Source organism: Barbus barbus (assembly GCF_936440315.1).
Source record: "Barbus barbus genome assembly, chromosome: 20".
In the NCBI taxonomy this organism is placed as follows: Eukaryota; Metazoa; Chordata; class Actinopteri; order Cypriniformes; family Cyprinidae; genus Barbus; species Barbus barbus.
Genome location: NC_136748.1, coordinates 23,512,311 through 23,527,104, shown reverse-complemented (window position 1 = coordinate 23,527,104; position 14,794 = coordinate 23,512,311). Strand labels below are relative to the sequence as shown.

The window sequence follows — 14,794 nt, the reverse complement described above, 5'->3', positions numbered from 1 at the left end:
ATGGGTGCAACACAATATACAATATAATTATTTATCTATATATTATAAACAAGAAAATTGAACTAAAGAAAAATGGTAAAATCTATATATATTAAAATAAAAAATAAAAATAAATTAAAAAGGAGGAAGTTACCTTTCTCCTGAAGCCATTCCTCTACGGGCCGGGCATATTTGAAAGGAATTTTCTTATTGGCCATTTGAATTCTCTCATTATCGCTGTTACCTTGGAAGTTTAAAAGACATCTTTAAGAATCAATAATCACTGTTAAAATACTCATAATTACATTTTCTGTCAATATTTTATATTTGAAGTTATTTAAACACTTTTAGAAGAGTTTAGTTATGTAAATTTATGTCCTTTTTTGAAAGCTGTTTGTGTTCATAGACAGTTAATTTTCTTTTGTTTCCTCCAGTAATGAAACACTATTTAAACTACATGTCTACTCCATCTTCTCTTGGAATTAAATCAATCATCACCGGAGTTGATAAAAACATATTTATAATAAATTGGGTTCATCGGTAAGAGATGCGTAATGAATGCCAGCAGATTAGCTGCCTGCGGTCAATCCATCTATCCATCAAAAGATGACAGCATACACTCTTTCATGCTTCACATACTCATAATTATATACAAATTTATCTGCTGATTGCTAATGATGCCAGTCAATATTTACATTTTTTCACACAGAAAACCACTTCAATAGACATAATCATACAGCACCATTGACAAACAAGAACTAGACAGCAGCTGCTTCTATTTTCCAAAGCCACGGAAATTATATAGTTGTGAAATAATGTTTGATGAATGAGCTGGTACCAATGGAACGCAAAAGCAAGGCGCGGGCCTCCACTCATGAGATGCGTCTGGGGATGTTTGTTTTAATGGCAAGCCCAAAGAGCCGTGTTGATATTCCATGCGACTGTGGGCTCGTGGAGACGCAGCAGGAAGCTGATCAGAGGGGGTTCTGGATGTCATTTGAGGACAGGGGGCCACAACGTCGTGCTGTTACAACAATGACTTCGAGTGCTAAGGGTGGCACGACACTGCAGGATGTTGTGTGAGCCAAATTTCAGGACTCCAAGGAGGGGTGTACCAGGGGGCCAGCCTAAAGGGAGCCTCCATCATTGGCAGAGCTGTCTTCAGACAGCAGGAAGCGCATCCAATACCCTCAAAACCCTGGAATTCGAGTCACACACTTCTGAGGCCCAACCGCTCGGAGGTAGCCTCTGAGAGGAACGCCAACTAACAAAACAAAATAAAAGTTCTATGTTGCACAAAAGGGAAGGATGAGTTCTGAGACAACTCTACTTGCAACTGTATCTTGTTTTGTGATATGCACACAGTATTGGAACAATTAGGGCTGCACAATATATTGGAATATAATTTACTGCCATATGACTTAACTCGATACACATCGCAAAGGCTGTGATTCAATTGAATAAATACAAACCTACCCCACTTCAAATGAAATTAGAACTAAAACCATGAAATAAAAAAAAGGGAAAAAAATCCTCATTTGTAAGTCGCTTTGGATAAAAGCATCTGCTAAATGCCTAAATGTAAAATAAAATAAAATAAAATAAGTGAATGAATAAATAAATAAATGAAAAAAAAGTTGAATAACAATCAAAAACAGAAGAAAGTAATAACAATAAAACAATTACTGAAAATGAAAAATAAAGCAAAAAAAAAATTACTAAAACCTTAAAATCAAAATTAAATCAGAAATAAATAAAATAAAACTGTTTTTTTTTTTTTTTTTTTTTTGTAATTTTATGCTTCACTTTATAGTGACTGAAAGACATTGTGTAATGTGTGTGCCCAAGTGTGAACACCTACGTTTTCCCTATTTTTTATTTTGTTTTTATCATTTAGAGCTAAAAAGATGGTTCACATGGAAAGAAGTCTTCAAAGTAAAAGTATTATTATTTTTTTTTTTATTATTTTTTTTTTCTATGCAGATGCACTGCCCAACAAAATCACCCCAATCATTCTAGATTCAAAATATAGTTATTCAAGTCATCTGCTGGAAATTCCTATTTTTTTTATATTGCACTATTTATTGCAGAACAAAAATGATTGAAACAACAGTTTTATCCACTATTGTGTAGCCATAGAGTAAATGGCACACAAATGACACTGTCCCTTTAATGGGGCACTATCGGAGTAACCCCAGTTAAAGCCACCCGTGTGGCCTAACCTGCAATACTTGTGTTACAAGTACAGACACTTAACCATGTGGCAGCACCGCAGACAGATGTTGCAGGTGGCTAGCAAGGAACACAAGTACTGGACGTGTGGGAGGGCAGTGGGACAAGAAGAGAGCAGATGGAGAGAACGAATGGGATGCTTATTATCAGAGGAAAGAGGGAGTACAGCCGGCTGAGGCCATGACCGCTCAGAAATTCACACGCACCACACACATAGCTTTTTTCCCCATTCCCTCCTATTATATTACCAAGTCCCAAATTCAGTTTTACCCTGGTAAAGAATGTGTTGTGCTCTAAATAGATCCTCAAGAGAGGCAATGTCAACTGCTATCATTCTAAGCTCTGCTGAGGTGTTAGTGGTGGCACTACAGGGTAGTCTGATGGTGGAAACTCATTAAAGATGGGCTCATCCAAAGCTTAGACATCACAACACTGGATCCTAAAAATAAACCTCACATACAGAGATTTTAAAGGAATATTTCATCCAAAGATTACAGTTATGTCATCATGTACTCACCTGCAAATTCTTTTCAAATCTGTATGAGTTTCCTTGAAAAATAGTTGAAACAATAAAAGTAAATGTGGTCCAAAACAACATTGGGCCAGTTTTTTATTGTTAACTAAAACTATTAAAATTATTTTTTGTTAACTGAAATAAAGCTGACAAAAATAAATAAATTAATAATACAAAATAAAAATTAGATGAAAAACTTGAATTACTAAAATGACTAAAACTGAAATTATGAATTATAAAATTTGTAACGTGTTATAATAATAAAAGGATAAGAATGAAAATGACTAAAACTGAAATTATGAATTATAAAATACGTAACGTGTTATAATAATAAAAGGATAAGAATTAAAATGACTAAAACTGAAATTATGAATTATAAAATACGTAACGTGTTATAATAATAAAAGGATAAGAATGAAAAAGCACATAACAAAATTAATAAAACAAATTAATAAAATACGTATTAATAAAAATGTAATAAAATGAATATTAAATGGAAAATTAATACTTTCATATATATATATATATATATATATATATATATATATATATATAAACATTTTACTAATTAAAAAACTTATTAAAAAATAATAGTAATACTATTTTTAATTACTAAAATGACTAAAACTGAAATTATAAATCAAGTAACAAGTTATATTTAAAAAAGAATATAAATGACAAAGCACATACAATTAATAAACTAATTAATAAAATACCACATAAATATTAAATAAAAGAATACTACATTGTACTAAAAACTAAAATTAATTTGAACACTACTTAAATTTAATTACTAACATTACTAAACCTAAATAATTATACAATAATTAATATAAGATTACAATTAATATACATTTAAAAAAGCACAACCAAATTACTAAAATAAATAGAATAGAATAGAAAAATTGAATAAAAATAAAAACCAAAAATGTTAACTAAAAGCTGATTCAAAAAATATTAAGTACTATAATAGTATATAAATAATTCTAAAGTAACACTGCATTGGACCCCATTTATTTTTATTACATATACAAAAACACTGAGATATATTTTAAAATATCTGAACTATGGTGTGTGAGAGATGAAGGTTCAAGCTCAGCCTGAATTGCGCCCCAATTCTGTTTTCTTCTCTTCTTTTCATGCCTATCTTAGCATTACATAAACCAAATGATTTTATATTCAAAAACCAAAAATGTAAAATATTTTAGGAGCTTTGTTGCCGGGACAGTGGGGTTAGGGATGGAGGACCGCCTGGTGCACAGACATTTGTGGATTTGTGCTGCTTTGATCCAGCAGTACAGAGGGCATGACACCTTTTCTCATTCCTGAGAACATGAAAGGCTCTTTGAAAATGAAACAGCACTAGGAGGTGTTAACATGGCACAGGATCACACTCTGCGGGGGAGTTTTCCTCCTACTGTGATTAAGTTTTACAAACACATACAAGAATATGAGATATCTGTGCATTTTAATTCCCTTTAATTCTAAATTAGAGGAAACCTTAATGGATCTGTGGTAAAACGACTGAATGCCAAAGAAACCCTAGACCAGGGATAGGCAACTTCGGTCCTGGAGGGCCGGTGTCCTGCAGAGTTTAGCTCCAACCTTAATCAAACACACCTGCCTGTAACTATCTAGTGATCTTGAAGACATTGATTAGCTTCTGCAGGACACTTGCCCTCCAGGAACGAAGTTGCCTGTCCCTGACCTAGACTACTGCCACATTTAAAATGTATGAGATATTTCAAAGAAATTGTTATATTTTTGTATAATTAGATGTGATAATTGCGGCTCTCTCTCTGTGGAAAAGGCTGCTAATAACAACAACTCAAAATAATTCATGAGAACAACCGTGTGATTGTGAATATTCTCCCTTTGTAATCCAGCAGTGTTGTGTGCAGTTGTTCTCGCCACCGAGTGATAAATTGCTACGGGATGCCATTGCCGTTTCGCTGAAAACAAATATAGCTTATTGCATGAAACCATCAGCCTTGCCAAGTATTATTTGAGTCTCCAAAAAAAAAAAAAAAGTCTCTTCATAAACACTACTGTGTTGTGTTTCACAGTGACAAATTGCTGTTTTGTGTCTTTTTTAGGGGGAAAATCATTGAGAGAAGGCAAAAAACACTCAAGAGAAGTTTTAGGGGCCTTATCCACTTACAGAAATATATATATGCCACTGCCATTGAAATAGTTATCCAGTGTTGTTATTGTTAACTAAAGCTAAAATTATGAAAAATCTTTTTCGTTAATTAAAATAACGCTGAAATCAAATAAAAATCTAGATTTCAGATTAAAATCTTAAATGAAAATTGGAAATGTTGCCTTGGCAACTACCGAAAAGAAAATAAATTTAAGTACTAAAATGACCAAAACTAAAATTGAAAGAAAAATAAAATAAAGATAAATAGAAATATATATATATATATTTTAAATCTCAAAATTAATAATAATGACAAAATCACATAACATAAAAATTACTAAAACTAAACTTGAGTTAAAATTGAAAATATAAAAAATCCTAAAATTGAAAATATAAAAAAAAGCTTATTCTAAATACTAATAAATACTATAAAAGTGCATAAATAACACTGAAATATATATATATTTTTTAATAAAAAAAATACCACCGATTTTGACAGACCAATATTTTTTCGTTCACACAGTACAATAAATTTGGGAATGTGAAATCAAGCCTGCTTTCAAATTATATGTGCATACTGAATATTGTGTTCCCTTTCAGTCAGTCACGTTCGACGTAATGTCAGAAGGACTGACGTAATGGGATCTCGCCCGAGAGCCCAATCACCTTCGAGTGTTAACAAAACAAGCCAATGACAGTTGGCGTGCATGTTTTCTCACGCGCACCCTGCCCCGTAGAGCGGGTATAAAAGGAGAGCACAGATCAGCTTTTCACTTTGGAGCCGAGCCTTCTGCGAATTTCCGAGAGTGTCTGCAAGACAGAATTTTGACGAGTGTTGGTGTGACGGCGCGTCGGTGGAGGTTGTTGTCCAGTGCTGCTGCTTCATCTGAGCATGCTGCAGCTCTCATTCTGCGGTTGCGCTGCGACCTCTCCTGGGCACTTCAACACTTTTTCCTTTTCTAAAAGAGCAATATCTAAAAGAGCAATATCTTAAAGAGCTCCACGAGCGATGGGCATCTTTTTAAAGATGGCTTCCCGCTCGTGTGTTTCTGGATGTGGTTATTTAAATGGTTATACATAAATGGCTGCCCACTGCTCCGGGTGTGTGTTCACTGCTGTGTGTGTGCATGTTGGATGGGTTAAATGCAGAGCACGAATTCCGAGTATGGGTCTCCATACTTGGCAGTATGTCAAAAAAAAAGAAAAAGAAAAGGATCTCTTTCTCGGTATGGAGTTGGACTTGGCCAACCTTACAGCCCTCTCTCAATAGAACGTGCTCAGTCGATGCTGAACTGCCTGGAGTCTTTCCAGCGCAAGAGGGCGGTTCCACTGAAACAGTTTCAGAGGCTACTGGGGCATATGGCATCCGCAGATGCCCTCACGCCGCTTGGATTGCTTCATATGAGACCGCTTCAGCGTTGGCTTCACAAGCGGGTCCCGAGATGGGCATGGCGACGCGGCAAGTACCGGGTCTCAATCACCCCGTCCTGTGGTTAGACCTTCAGCCCATGGTCGGTTCTTGTTTTTCTTCGGGCAGGAGTTCCCCTAGTGCAAGTGTCCAGGCATGTTGTTGTATCAACAGATGCCTCTGCCATGGGCTAGGGTGCCATGTGCAACATGCGCCATCTCCTCCTTTGGAGTCAGAAGCATCTGAGGTCGCTTCGCGCCATTCATGTCCCAGGCGAGCTCAATCATGCAGCCAACGAGCTCTCACGTCAGCCCGCCCTTCTGGGAGAATGGCGACTCCACCCCGAGATAATCCAGCTGATTTGGAGACACTTCGGTGACGCTCAGGTAGAGCTGTTTTACTCCCTGTCCAAGGGGACCCTCTGCACGGACGCGCTGGCACACAACTGGCCTCGGGGCCTACGCACATATGCGTTTCCCCCAGTGAGCCTTCTCGCGCAGACCCTGTGCAAGGTCAGGGAGGACGAGGAGCAAGTCCTTTCGGTGGCGCCATACTGGCCCAATCGGACTTGGTTTCCAGAACTGATGCTCCTCGCGACAGCCCCTCCTTGGCAAATTCCTCTGAGGAGGGATCTCCTTTCTCAGAGAAGGGGCACCCTCTGGCACCTGTGTCCAGACTTGTTGAATCTCCAAGTGTGGTCCCTGGATGGGACGCGGAGGTTCTAGGTGGGCTACCCCCAGCGGTAGTAAACACCATAACTTCAGCTAGAGCCCAGTCTACAAGACACGCTTACAGGCTGAAGTGGAACCCGTCGATTGGTGTTCTTCCCGCCGGGGAGATTTTATAATCTCCGTGTAGAGCCCGTGTCCTCCCGTGTACTTGCCTCAGATGGCCAGTAACACTGGCACCGGCTCGGTGTCAATCACGATTTCTGCACCATTCCCCTCTACGGACTTTATACGTGCGCTTTTATTGCAGCTCAGTTCAGTTCCCCGCGGTGAACCCTGTTGAAGTTCCTCTCGCACTGGGTCCAGCACTCGTGTGTTTGCCCAAGGTCAGCCCTTGTGCTGGGCTAGGTGCCCGTGTGTAGTGATTCCCCTTCGGGTGATCCCACAAGTGTATTATTCCACGGTACGGCTCCTCTCACGGTGAGCCTGTGTCTTTCCCTGGCAGAGACCTTCTGCCGTCTCTGCTGTGTAGTTATCTCACCCCAGGCTGGCTGAGTCTACCTCAGAGACTTCCATATGTAGTACTGGCCCCTGGCCAGTCCATATGTGTAATCTCCACATGGTATCTCCTTTATGCAGGGTGTGGCTTCCATAGCGTTCCCCTACTTGGAGTACGCTTTTCCAGTGTTATCCACACCCACTGTACGGAACAGCAGTGGCTGTCATCTCTACCTAAGCCCTGTCCTATCTTCCGTCCTAACTGGTGTGGAGGGACTTGCTGGCTTCCGCAGGGCACTGGAGGGGGTACCACCGCTGTATGGCTGGGGCACACAATCTTGGCTCCTCAGCGAAAAACTGATGTGCGTTTGCACACGCACAACTGTCATTGGCTTGTTTTGTTAACACTCGAAGGTGATTGGGCTCTCGTGCGAGATCCAATTACGTCAGTCACTCTGACGTTACCTCCCTGAAGGAGGGAACGAGGGTTATGTACGTAACTGAGACGTTTCTTTCAGAAATACGTTATATTATGGAAGTAAAAAGCGTTGCATAAAAAGGTGCAAAATGGGGTATAGTCGCACTTGAGGCATCATTTCATCATTTCAAACCAAAGCTAAATTAGCTAAATTTGAAAGTCTGCGGGTCTCCTGCATGAAAACTCCAGTAACTGGGAGTGAAGAACTAAATATATCACACAGTCCACACACTTAATACACCTTTAACTTTGACAAGGAGAAATTTGGAAATTTAAAACACTCAAATCTGTATAATTCTCCCTCTCCAGCCTTTTCTGTACTCTCTGCCTGAGCACTGTTCTTACACTTGGCTTGTATCTCAATCGAAAGAGTCTTTCTGCACATTATCTCGCTCCAAACACATCCCCAAATAAGAAATGTGACTCCAGAGGATCGTTCCTCAGTATCTGAGGAGACAATGAGAGTGGGAACGTTTATCCGACCATCCTTGGTGGTTTCATTTAATCGTAGGATTAGAAAGACAGCTCATATTGAAAGCTTATCTCTTTCCCCCTCTGGAGAGATTTATAAGGGCAACAGATTTTGTTTTTGATACGAGTAATTGTATTTGGCTCATAGGATACACAAGTATCTATTTCGCATATACGAATCCTGTCTTGAATCTTTTTTTGCGATAAAAGGTTCCTTCTTTGTCATAAATGCAATCTCGTCTTTTTGTTTTGAAAGATAATTGTCTTCTTGCATTGCAGTCGAGCCACCCAGCTCCATCCTCACTGAAACAGACGAAGGATTGCTTATCGTGAAATGTGTGCCGCTCACTGCTAGGGGACTCGATCAGATTACAGGAGATGGTCAGGTCTTTGTAGATATTGTAGATATGTTATGTTGCTTCTGAGATGCTCGATAACATTTTTTCCTCCTATTTTAACTGGAGGTTTCTGAGGACTTCCGAACTGCCTTCTGGTAAGACACGCTCAAGGATGAAAGAAAAACATTTCTGGTCACCTTATGTGACTCATATGAAATTAAAAAACGAGAAATTATCTCATTCATATTAAACAGGGTTGCACAAATAAACAGGATAATGGAGACAAGTAAAAGCAGACAGAGCAGGTGGGGCAATTTACTGCATCACGAATAAGCCTGACTTTAGAATCAGAACTCAGTCTCGAGAGGGAAAAAAGCCCTGTAATGCTTTAACAAAAGAAAGGATATGCAACTTTACAGAGAGGTTACAAAAACAACAAGGATTTTCGGTCAAAAACATCATACACGTCATCCAGACATTAGCATTAAGGTGGCGCGACATGTTATGCGTGCTTGCGGAACATGCTGATTTAGAAGTCATTGAACTGAAATGGTGTTCCTGAAGCAGGGCACCATGGGACCCTAAAGCATCATTTCTGAGCTTGCTTCAGCAACTACAGGGGTGACACAGCATGGGGTAACGACATATGATTACACCTGTGAGCACAATCTCTGCTCAATCCCACATAATAGGGTGCTGTAACTGCCATTTATGGAAAAATACATCTAATGGCTACACACTTAACATACTCAAAAAGATTGGCAAAGAATTTAAAATGACTTTTCAAAAGTAGAATAAAAAAAGGTAGAATTTTTTTTTAGGACTGTCAGTTTCCCGTGTTAACTTAATTAATTAGTTATGAAAAAATAATGGGATTAAAATATTCTGACGCAGTTAACGCACTGGCTTGTATGTCATCTTACAGTTCGACTGTTTGAAAATATGATGCAGGGCAACAACTTCATAAATGCAATTATGACCTAAAATTCAAGATATTTCATATCAAGATGTTAAAACATTATATATTTTATAAATTAATTTCAAACAAATTGTCATCATCAATATTATTATTATTATTAAAAAATGTATATATAATTTTACATACTGTACTATCTATCCATCCATCTTGCACAATTATATACACACACACACACATTTCAATTATTTAAATTTTATGTTTCACTTTAAAATGTTTATTGGAATATCTTTGTTGTGAAATTTACCAGCATTTTTTGAGTGAAAACTATTTCAAAGTAAATTATATACCAGATTTTTGTGGAAATAAAAAATTGCAGTTGTACAGTATGAATTTATTCTATTAAAAAAATATATGAATAAATGAATGGATTGAACCACTGCAGCATATCTGCATGCAGTATTACAGCACACACACACACACACACACACACACACACACACAAAACTATATATTTCACTAAATTTACAATCCAGTCTAACCAGTAAGCTGCACATATAATTTAAATCATAATATTTTTTTTTTCATGGAAACAGGCCTTTTAATGCAAATTAAGCTTCTTTGGATTGTGTTTTATTACATATTAAGTATAGATGGCACTTTAAAGAAATACAATGCAGATAAATAAATCTTGTATCAGAATAGTACTTTTTAGCAGTGTAAATCAAGGTGAATGAAGTGAACCTGGACTAACAGTTTTCAGCAGGGTGTGAGACAAAAGATGGGAAATGAGAGAACTGAATATCTCTACCAACCTCATTGATGGTACAAAAATGATACGGTGATTTGACTGAAGTATGGCGGTCAGAACCACTGTCAGTGCTATAGCAGAATAGCAGCGCCCATCGCATATAATCGTCTACCATTTTCCCCGCTGTCATTCGCTATTACCCAGCCTGGGTCCTGGAACTGCCAAAGCAGCCACAGGGACATAAAGAAGCCTCTGCACAGCCATAAAGAAAGAAGTCATCTTCTTCTCAACACACACACACATAAAGATGCAGACACAGACACACACCGTCAAGCCATCATATTGTGTACACGTGTGTCAAAAATGATATAACATCCCCTCCGTGTTCCTTGTCGTAACCCCTGTCCCACGAATACGCTTGTCTCTTGAACATAGCATCAAGCTGCCATCTGAATGACACACTCTGACATTTCCTGCCAAACTGCAGGGGTGTGTGGGAGAGTTTAGGGCTGCAGCCAGAGTGATAAAGATTTGGACTGATTCCATTTGCTTTTGCTCTATTTTGGTAAGGAAAAGGTGATTTTCTCCACCATGCAGGTTATTTTTTTTTTTTTTTTTTAATTACCCAAAAAAGTGGTGCCAATAGTAAAATTGTATACCTCTGTAACTAAATAAATAAAGAAACAACATTAAAAAATAAATGAAAACTAATATAAATGTAGATACTGAAAAAAGAATCTAGGCATATCAACACTATAATGTATTAAATATAATGTATTTTCTTTTTAAAATACTTTCTTTATCAAAGATTATTAAATTAATCATGTTTTTAAATATTGAGTGAATGTCAGATGATAGCAAAGGTACTATAGTGTAAAAATATCATATGTAAATATCTAAAATATATGTGAAATATTTACAAATGTGTAAAAAAAGTTTACAATTAATAAAATAATAAACAGTTGTTAATACAATATCAGCATATAAAATTATGTTATAATAAATCAAAAAGGTAATGTAGATCTAAAAAACAGAAATGGGCATGAACATTGAAATACCAATATCAACCAGTACTGCTAAATTTAATTATACAAATTATAAGTGTTGTGGTTGCCTCTAATATATAACATAGACAATATGAAAACGACAGCAGTACAGTCAGGCTTAAGACCTCACCTGCGGCTGACTAGCAGAATTAGAATCAAAGGACTAAACTACAAATCTCTTTGGATATCACCCAAGAGAAGTTCACTCTGTGAAGGATAGGATTCGGTGGAGGAATTAATCCTCCTTCTATTTATTACCCTTTAAAATACCCTTTAAATGCAAAAAGTCATTAAGTCTATTATATTTTCACAAGTAAGCATGATCAACCTGGTGGAAGTTGTAGTTGAATATTTTCGACTTTCCTCTAAATTAAACAGCTGCATTTTAATCAGAATCATTCTAAACGCCTTAAAATAGATCTTGAGCAACACTATTCGATACTCTTTGCGTTTGAATGCAGTTAGCATATCAAATGTGAGATAATTCTTCACAAGACTAAGTATCTGTGGTTTTCTAAATATAACGTCTTATGGCTTGCAGTTGTTAGTCCAAGGTACAGTTCCTTGAAAAGAAGTTGCTTATCTGGCTCTTGCAGCGAGTTAGAAAACTACATTTCCACTGCATAAGTCCATTATATGGTAAAGTGAAGGGAATGAGAGAAGATTGTGCTGATTTTCAACTCCAGATTGCCAGCTACAGCCTAAATAATAGACACCTTTGAATTTCCCTTCAGCATTTTCTGGAAAAATCCAAGCAAATCCAGCCAAAAAAGCACACCTCCTTGCCTACAACCGACGAGTAATACTAGCAAAAGAAGTAGTCTTATTGGAACATGTGGCAGCACTTGGCTCGGTATTTCTAGTAAAGTGAATGGACAAGCGCAGCACAATTTATTCTCAAAGTAAAGTTCTCTGAGTATTCTGCACATGGCCTCGGGTTACATTGTAATGACAGTCATAAGCTTTAGGTGACCGCACTTGTGGCCCTTTAGACATCGCTGCTTGACCTCTTGGGACCCGTGGGAGATAAATAGGCAGTGTGCTAGAAAGATGCAACGAGCTAACTTGCCCTTGCTATTTGTATGTGCTTAGTGCAGCAAGGTACGGTGTAATAAGTTGGCAAAAGCACAGCTCTGGAACCGATGTGGCGAAACTATTAGGCATTAGTTCTTTGACGCATTAAGAAAATAAAGCACAGATGTTGAGTGCGGTTCAGCGCTCTCCATGGGTCTTCAAGAACCTGCTTCATTTAGCCTGTAAATTAAATAAAGGATAGAATGGCAGCACACCAAAAACTCACAATATCACTTGAGGACTGCAGCTCTGTCAAAGAGACCAAATATATTTCTTCATCAACGTCCTGACAAAATCAAATTGAGAAATCAAACATTACAAAGAAATCAGTGCCAAAGCAAAGAGCAGCCTGCCATGAGGGGACATCTGTCTTCAAGCATAATCATATTCTATTCGCAGGTGGCCATCTGAATATATAAATATTTTATTATCATGTTGAAACTTTGGCAGAGAAAGTAAATTTTGCTGACATTTATATAGAAGTGTTATACCACCATGCCACCTATAAATCTCAGTGATATATTTCCCCAGCTCTTATGTGAGTCTGCTGCAAATGCACATGTTGGCAAAAATTAAACTTTAGACCTATAATAGGCAGGCGCTGACTTCTGTATAATGCATCCATATGAACAGCACGGCGAAACGCTGCTGCATATATTTGTCATGCCTAATATCATTCATATAAATGGCAGACTGATAAATGGGTGCATTAGTAGAGTTGGCCACATAAAATGGGTTTATTCAGTGCCGACAGTAACACAAACTGATGCCCTTAGATGCTCAAACAGAAAAAAACGGACACGCTGCTGTAATGAACAAGACAAATGACTCTACACTGGATCTGCATGGGCATGTTCCTTAAAAAATAATACAGAAGTTTGCATCGTTTAGAATTTCTTATAATCTTGATGAGAATGTTTGCTCAGTAACGATAATACTCAACAAAGCGTGTCTCTTGTGTGTGACCCAGCTGAGGAGACAAGTGGAAGAAGTTTGCGTTGTATAATCTCTCTTTAATACTCCATCAAAATGAACTGTACTCCATGTACCTGCATTATAGAAAAGATCCAGCTGATAGCGCATTACTCTAATGCTATCCAAGTAAATTACTGTGACGGCTTCCCTTTCAATGATTTTGTACTAAACCTGATTTTTATATATAGAGTCATGACAACCTTAGAGGTTTTAGACTTCTCGACCTTCTCCAATTTGTCCAATCATGCTAAGCGGAGTATAATGTGAGCTAAGAGGAACTGGCTGTGTCATGATTTCCCCCCCTTGCTCTTGCTTTTGACTGAGAAGAGATGTAATATGGGAAGAAAATGTCAAATGGAAAGATGTCAATCCTTTTTGTTAAGAAGACACCTGAGGGGACGGAACCAGGTTCAGTGTCATTAAATTATGGCATCAGTGTGACGCAGCATAATCACAGTCATTTAGGAGGTATTTAATATTTTATATTCATTTATTACTATTCGTTTAGTGGACGGGGCTGTTAAATGTGATCCTGCAGAAATTAATTCATTCAACTCAGATTTACGCTACAGTTTAAAAGTTTGGGTTGGCTGCATTTAAATCAGTAATATCATGAAAAAGTAACTGTTTTCTGTTTTAATAGATTTTAAAAATGTAATTTATTCCTGTGATGGTAAAGCTGAATTTTCAGCATCATTACTCCAGTCTTCAGTGTCACACGATCCTTCAGAAATCCATCTAATATGCTGAATTGCTGCTCAAGAAACATTTCTTATTATTATCAATGTTGAAACAGTTGTGCTGCTTAATATTTTCATGGAAACTGATATATTCTTTTTAGGATTCTTTGAAGATTTCTTATGAAAGTTCAAAAGAACAGCATTTTTTAAAAACAGTACTCTTATGTAACATTATAAATGTCTTTGCTGTCACTTTTGATCAATTTAATGCATCCTTGCTGAATAAAAGTATTAAATGCTTTAAAAAAAAAAATCTAAATCTTGATGATCCCAATCCCCTGAACGCTAGTGTAGATGGAATAGATATATACAGCTGATGTGACAATATACAGCTGAAATATAATGTTTGGAAATTGCAGTCTTTTTCTTTTCATTAGATAGAGATGTACTTGCATGCCTAGGAAATAGCAGCCTGAGGCTTTATTCAGATGACTGCAGAGTGAACTAACTTGCCTTCAAGGGACGTTGCTGGTCCATGATTTTCCTTTTACACTTTAACTAATTTCTTAAAAGTAATAAAAAAATGACAGTAAAAAATAAAAAGAGATATGATACTAGATTTG

General features: G+C 37.3%; 1 protein-coding gene across 4 annotated transcripts in view; it reads right to left on the bottom strand.

The window, feature by feature from the left end:
* Positions 1-14,794, bottom strand: part of LOC306886501 (neurexin-3a-like) — a gene marked incomplete at both ends in the record, with an annotated part of 283,146 nt that overhangs the window by 30,134 nt on the left and 238,218 nt on the right. Inside the window, one exon of one of the 4 annotated variants that reach the window (XM_079443647.1) lies at positions 134-223. The exons of the other annotated variants lie outside the window; for them this stretch is intronic. Within the exon in view, the coding sequence (XP_079299773.1) occupies positions 134-223 (90 nt within the window). The remainder of the gene's footprint in view (positions 1-133; positions 224-14,794) is intronic. 4 annotated transcript variants of the gene reach the window in all.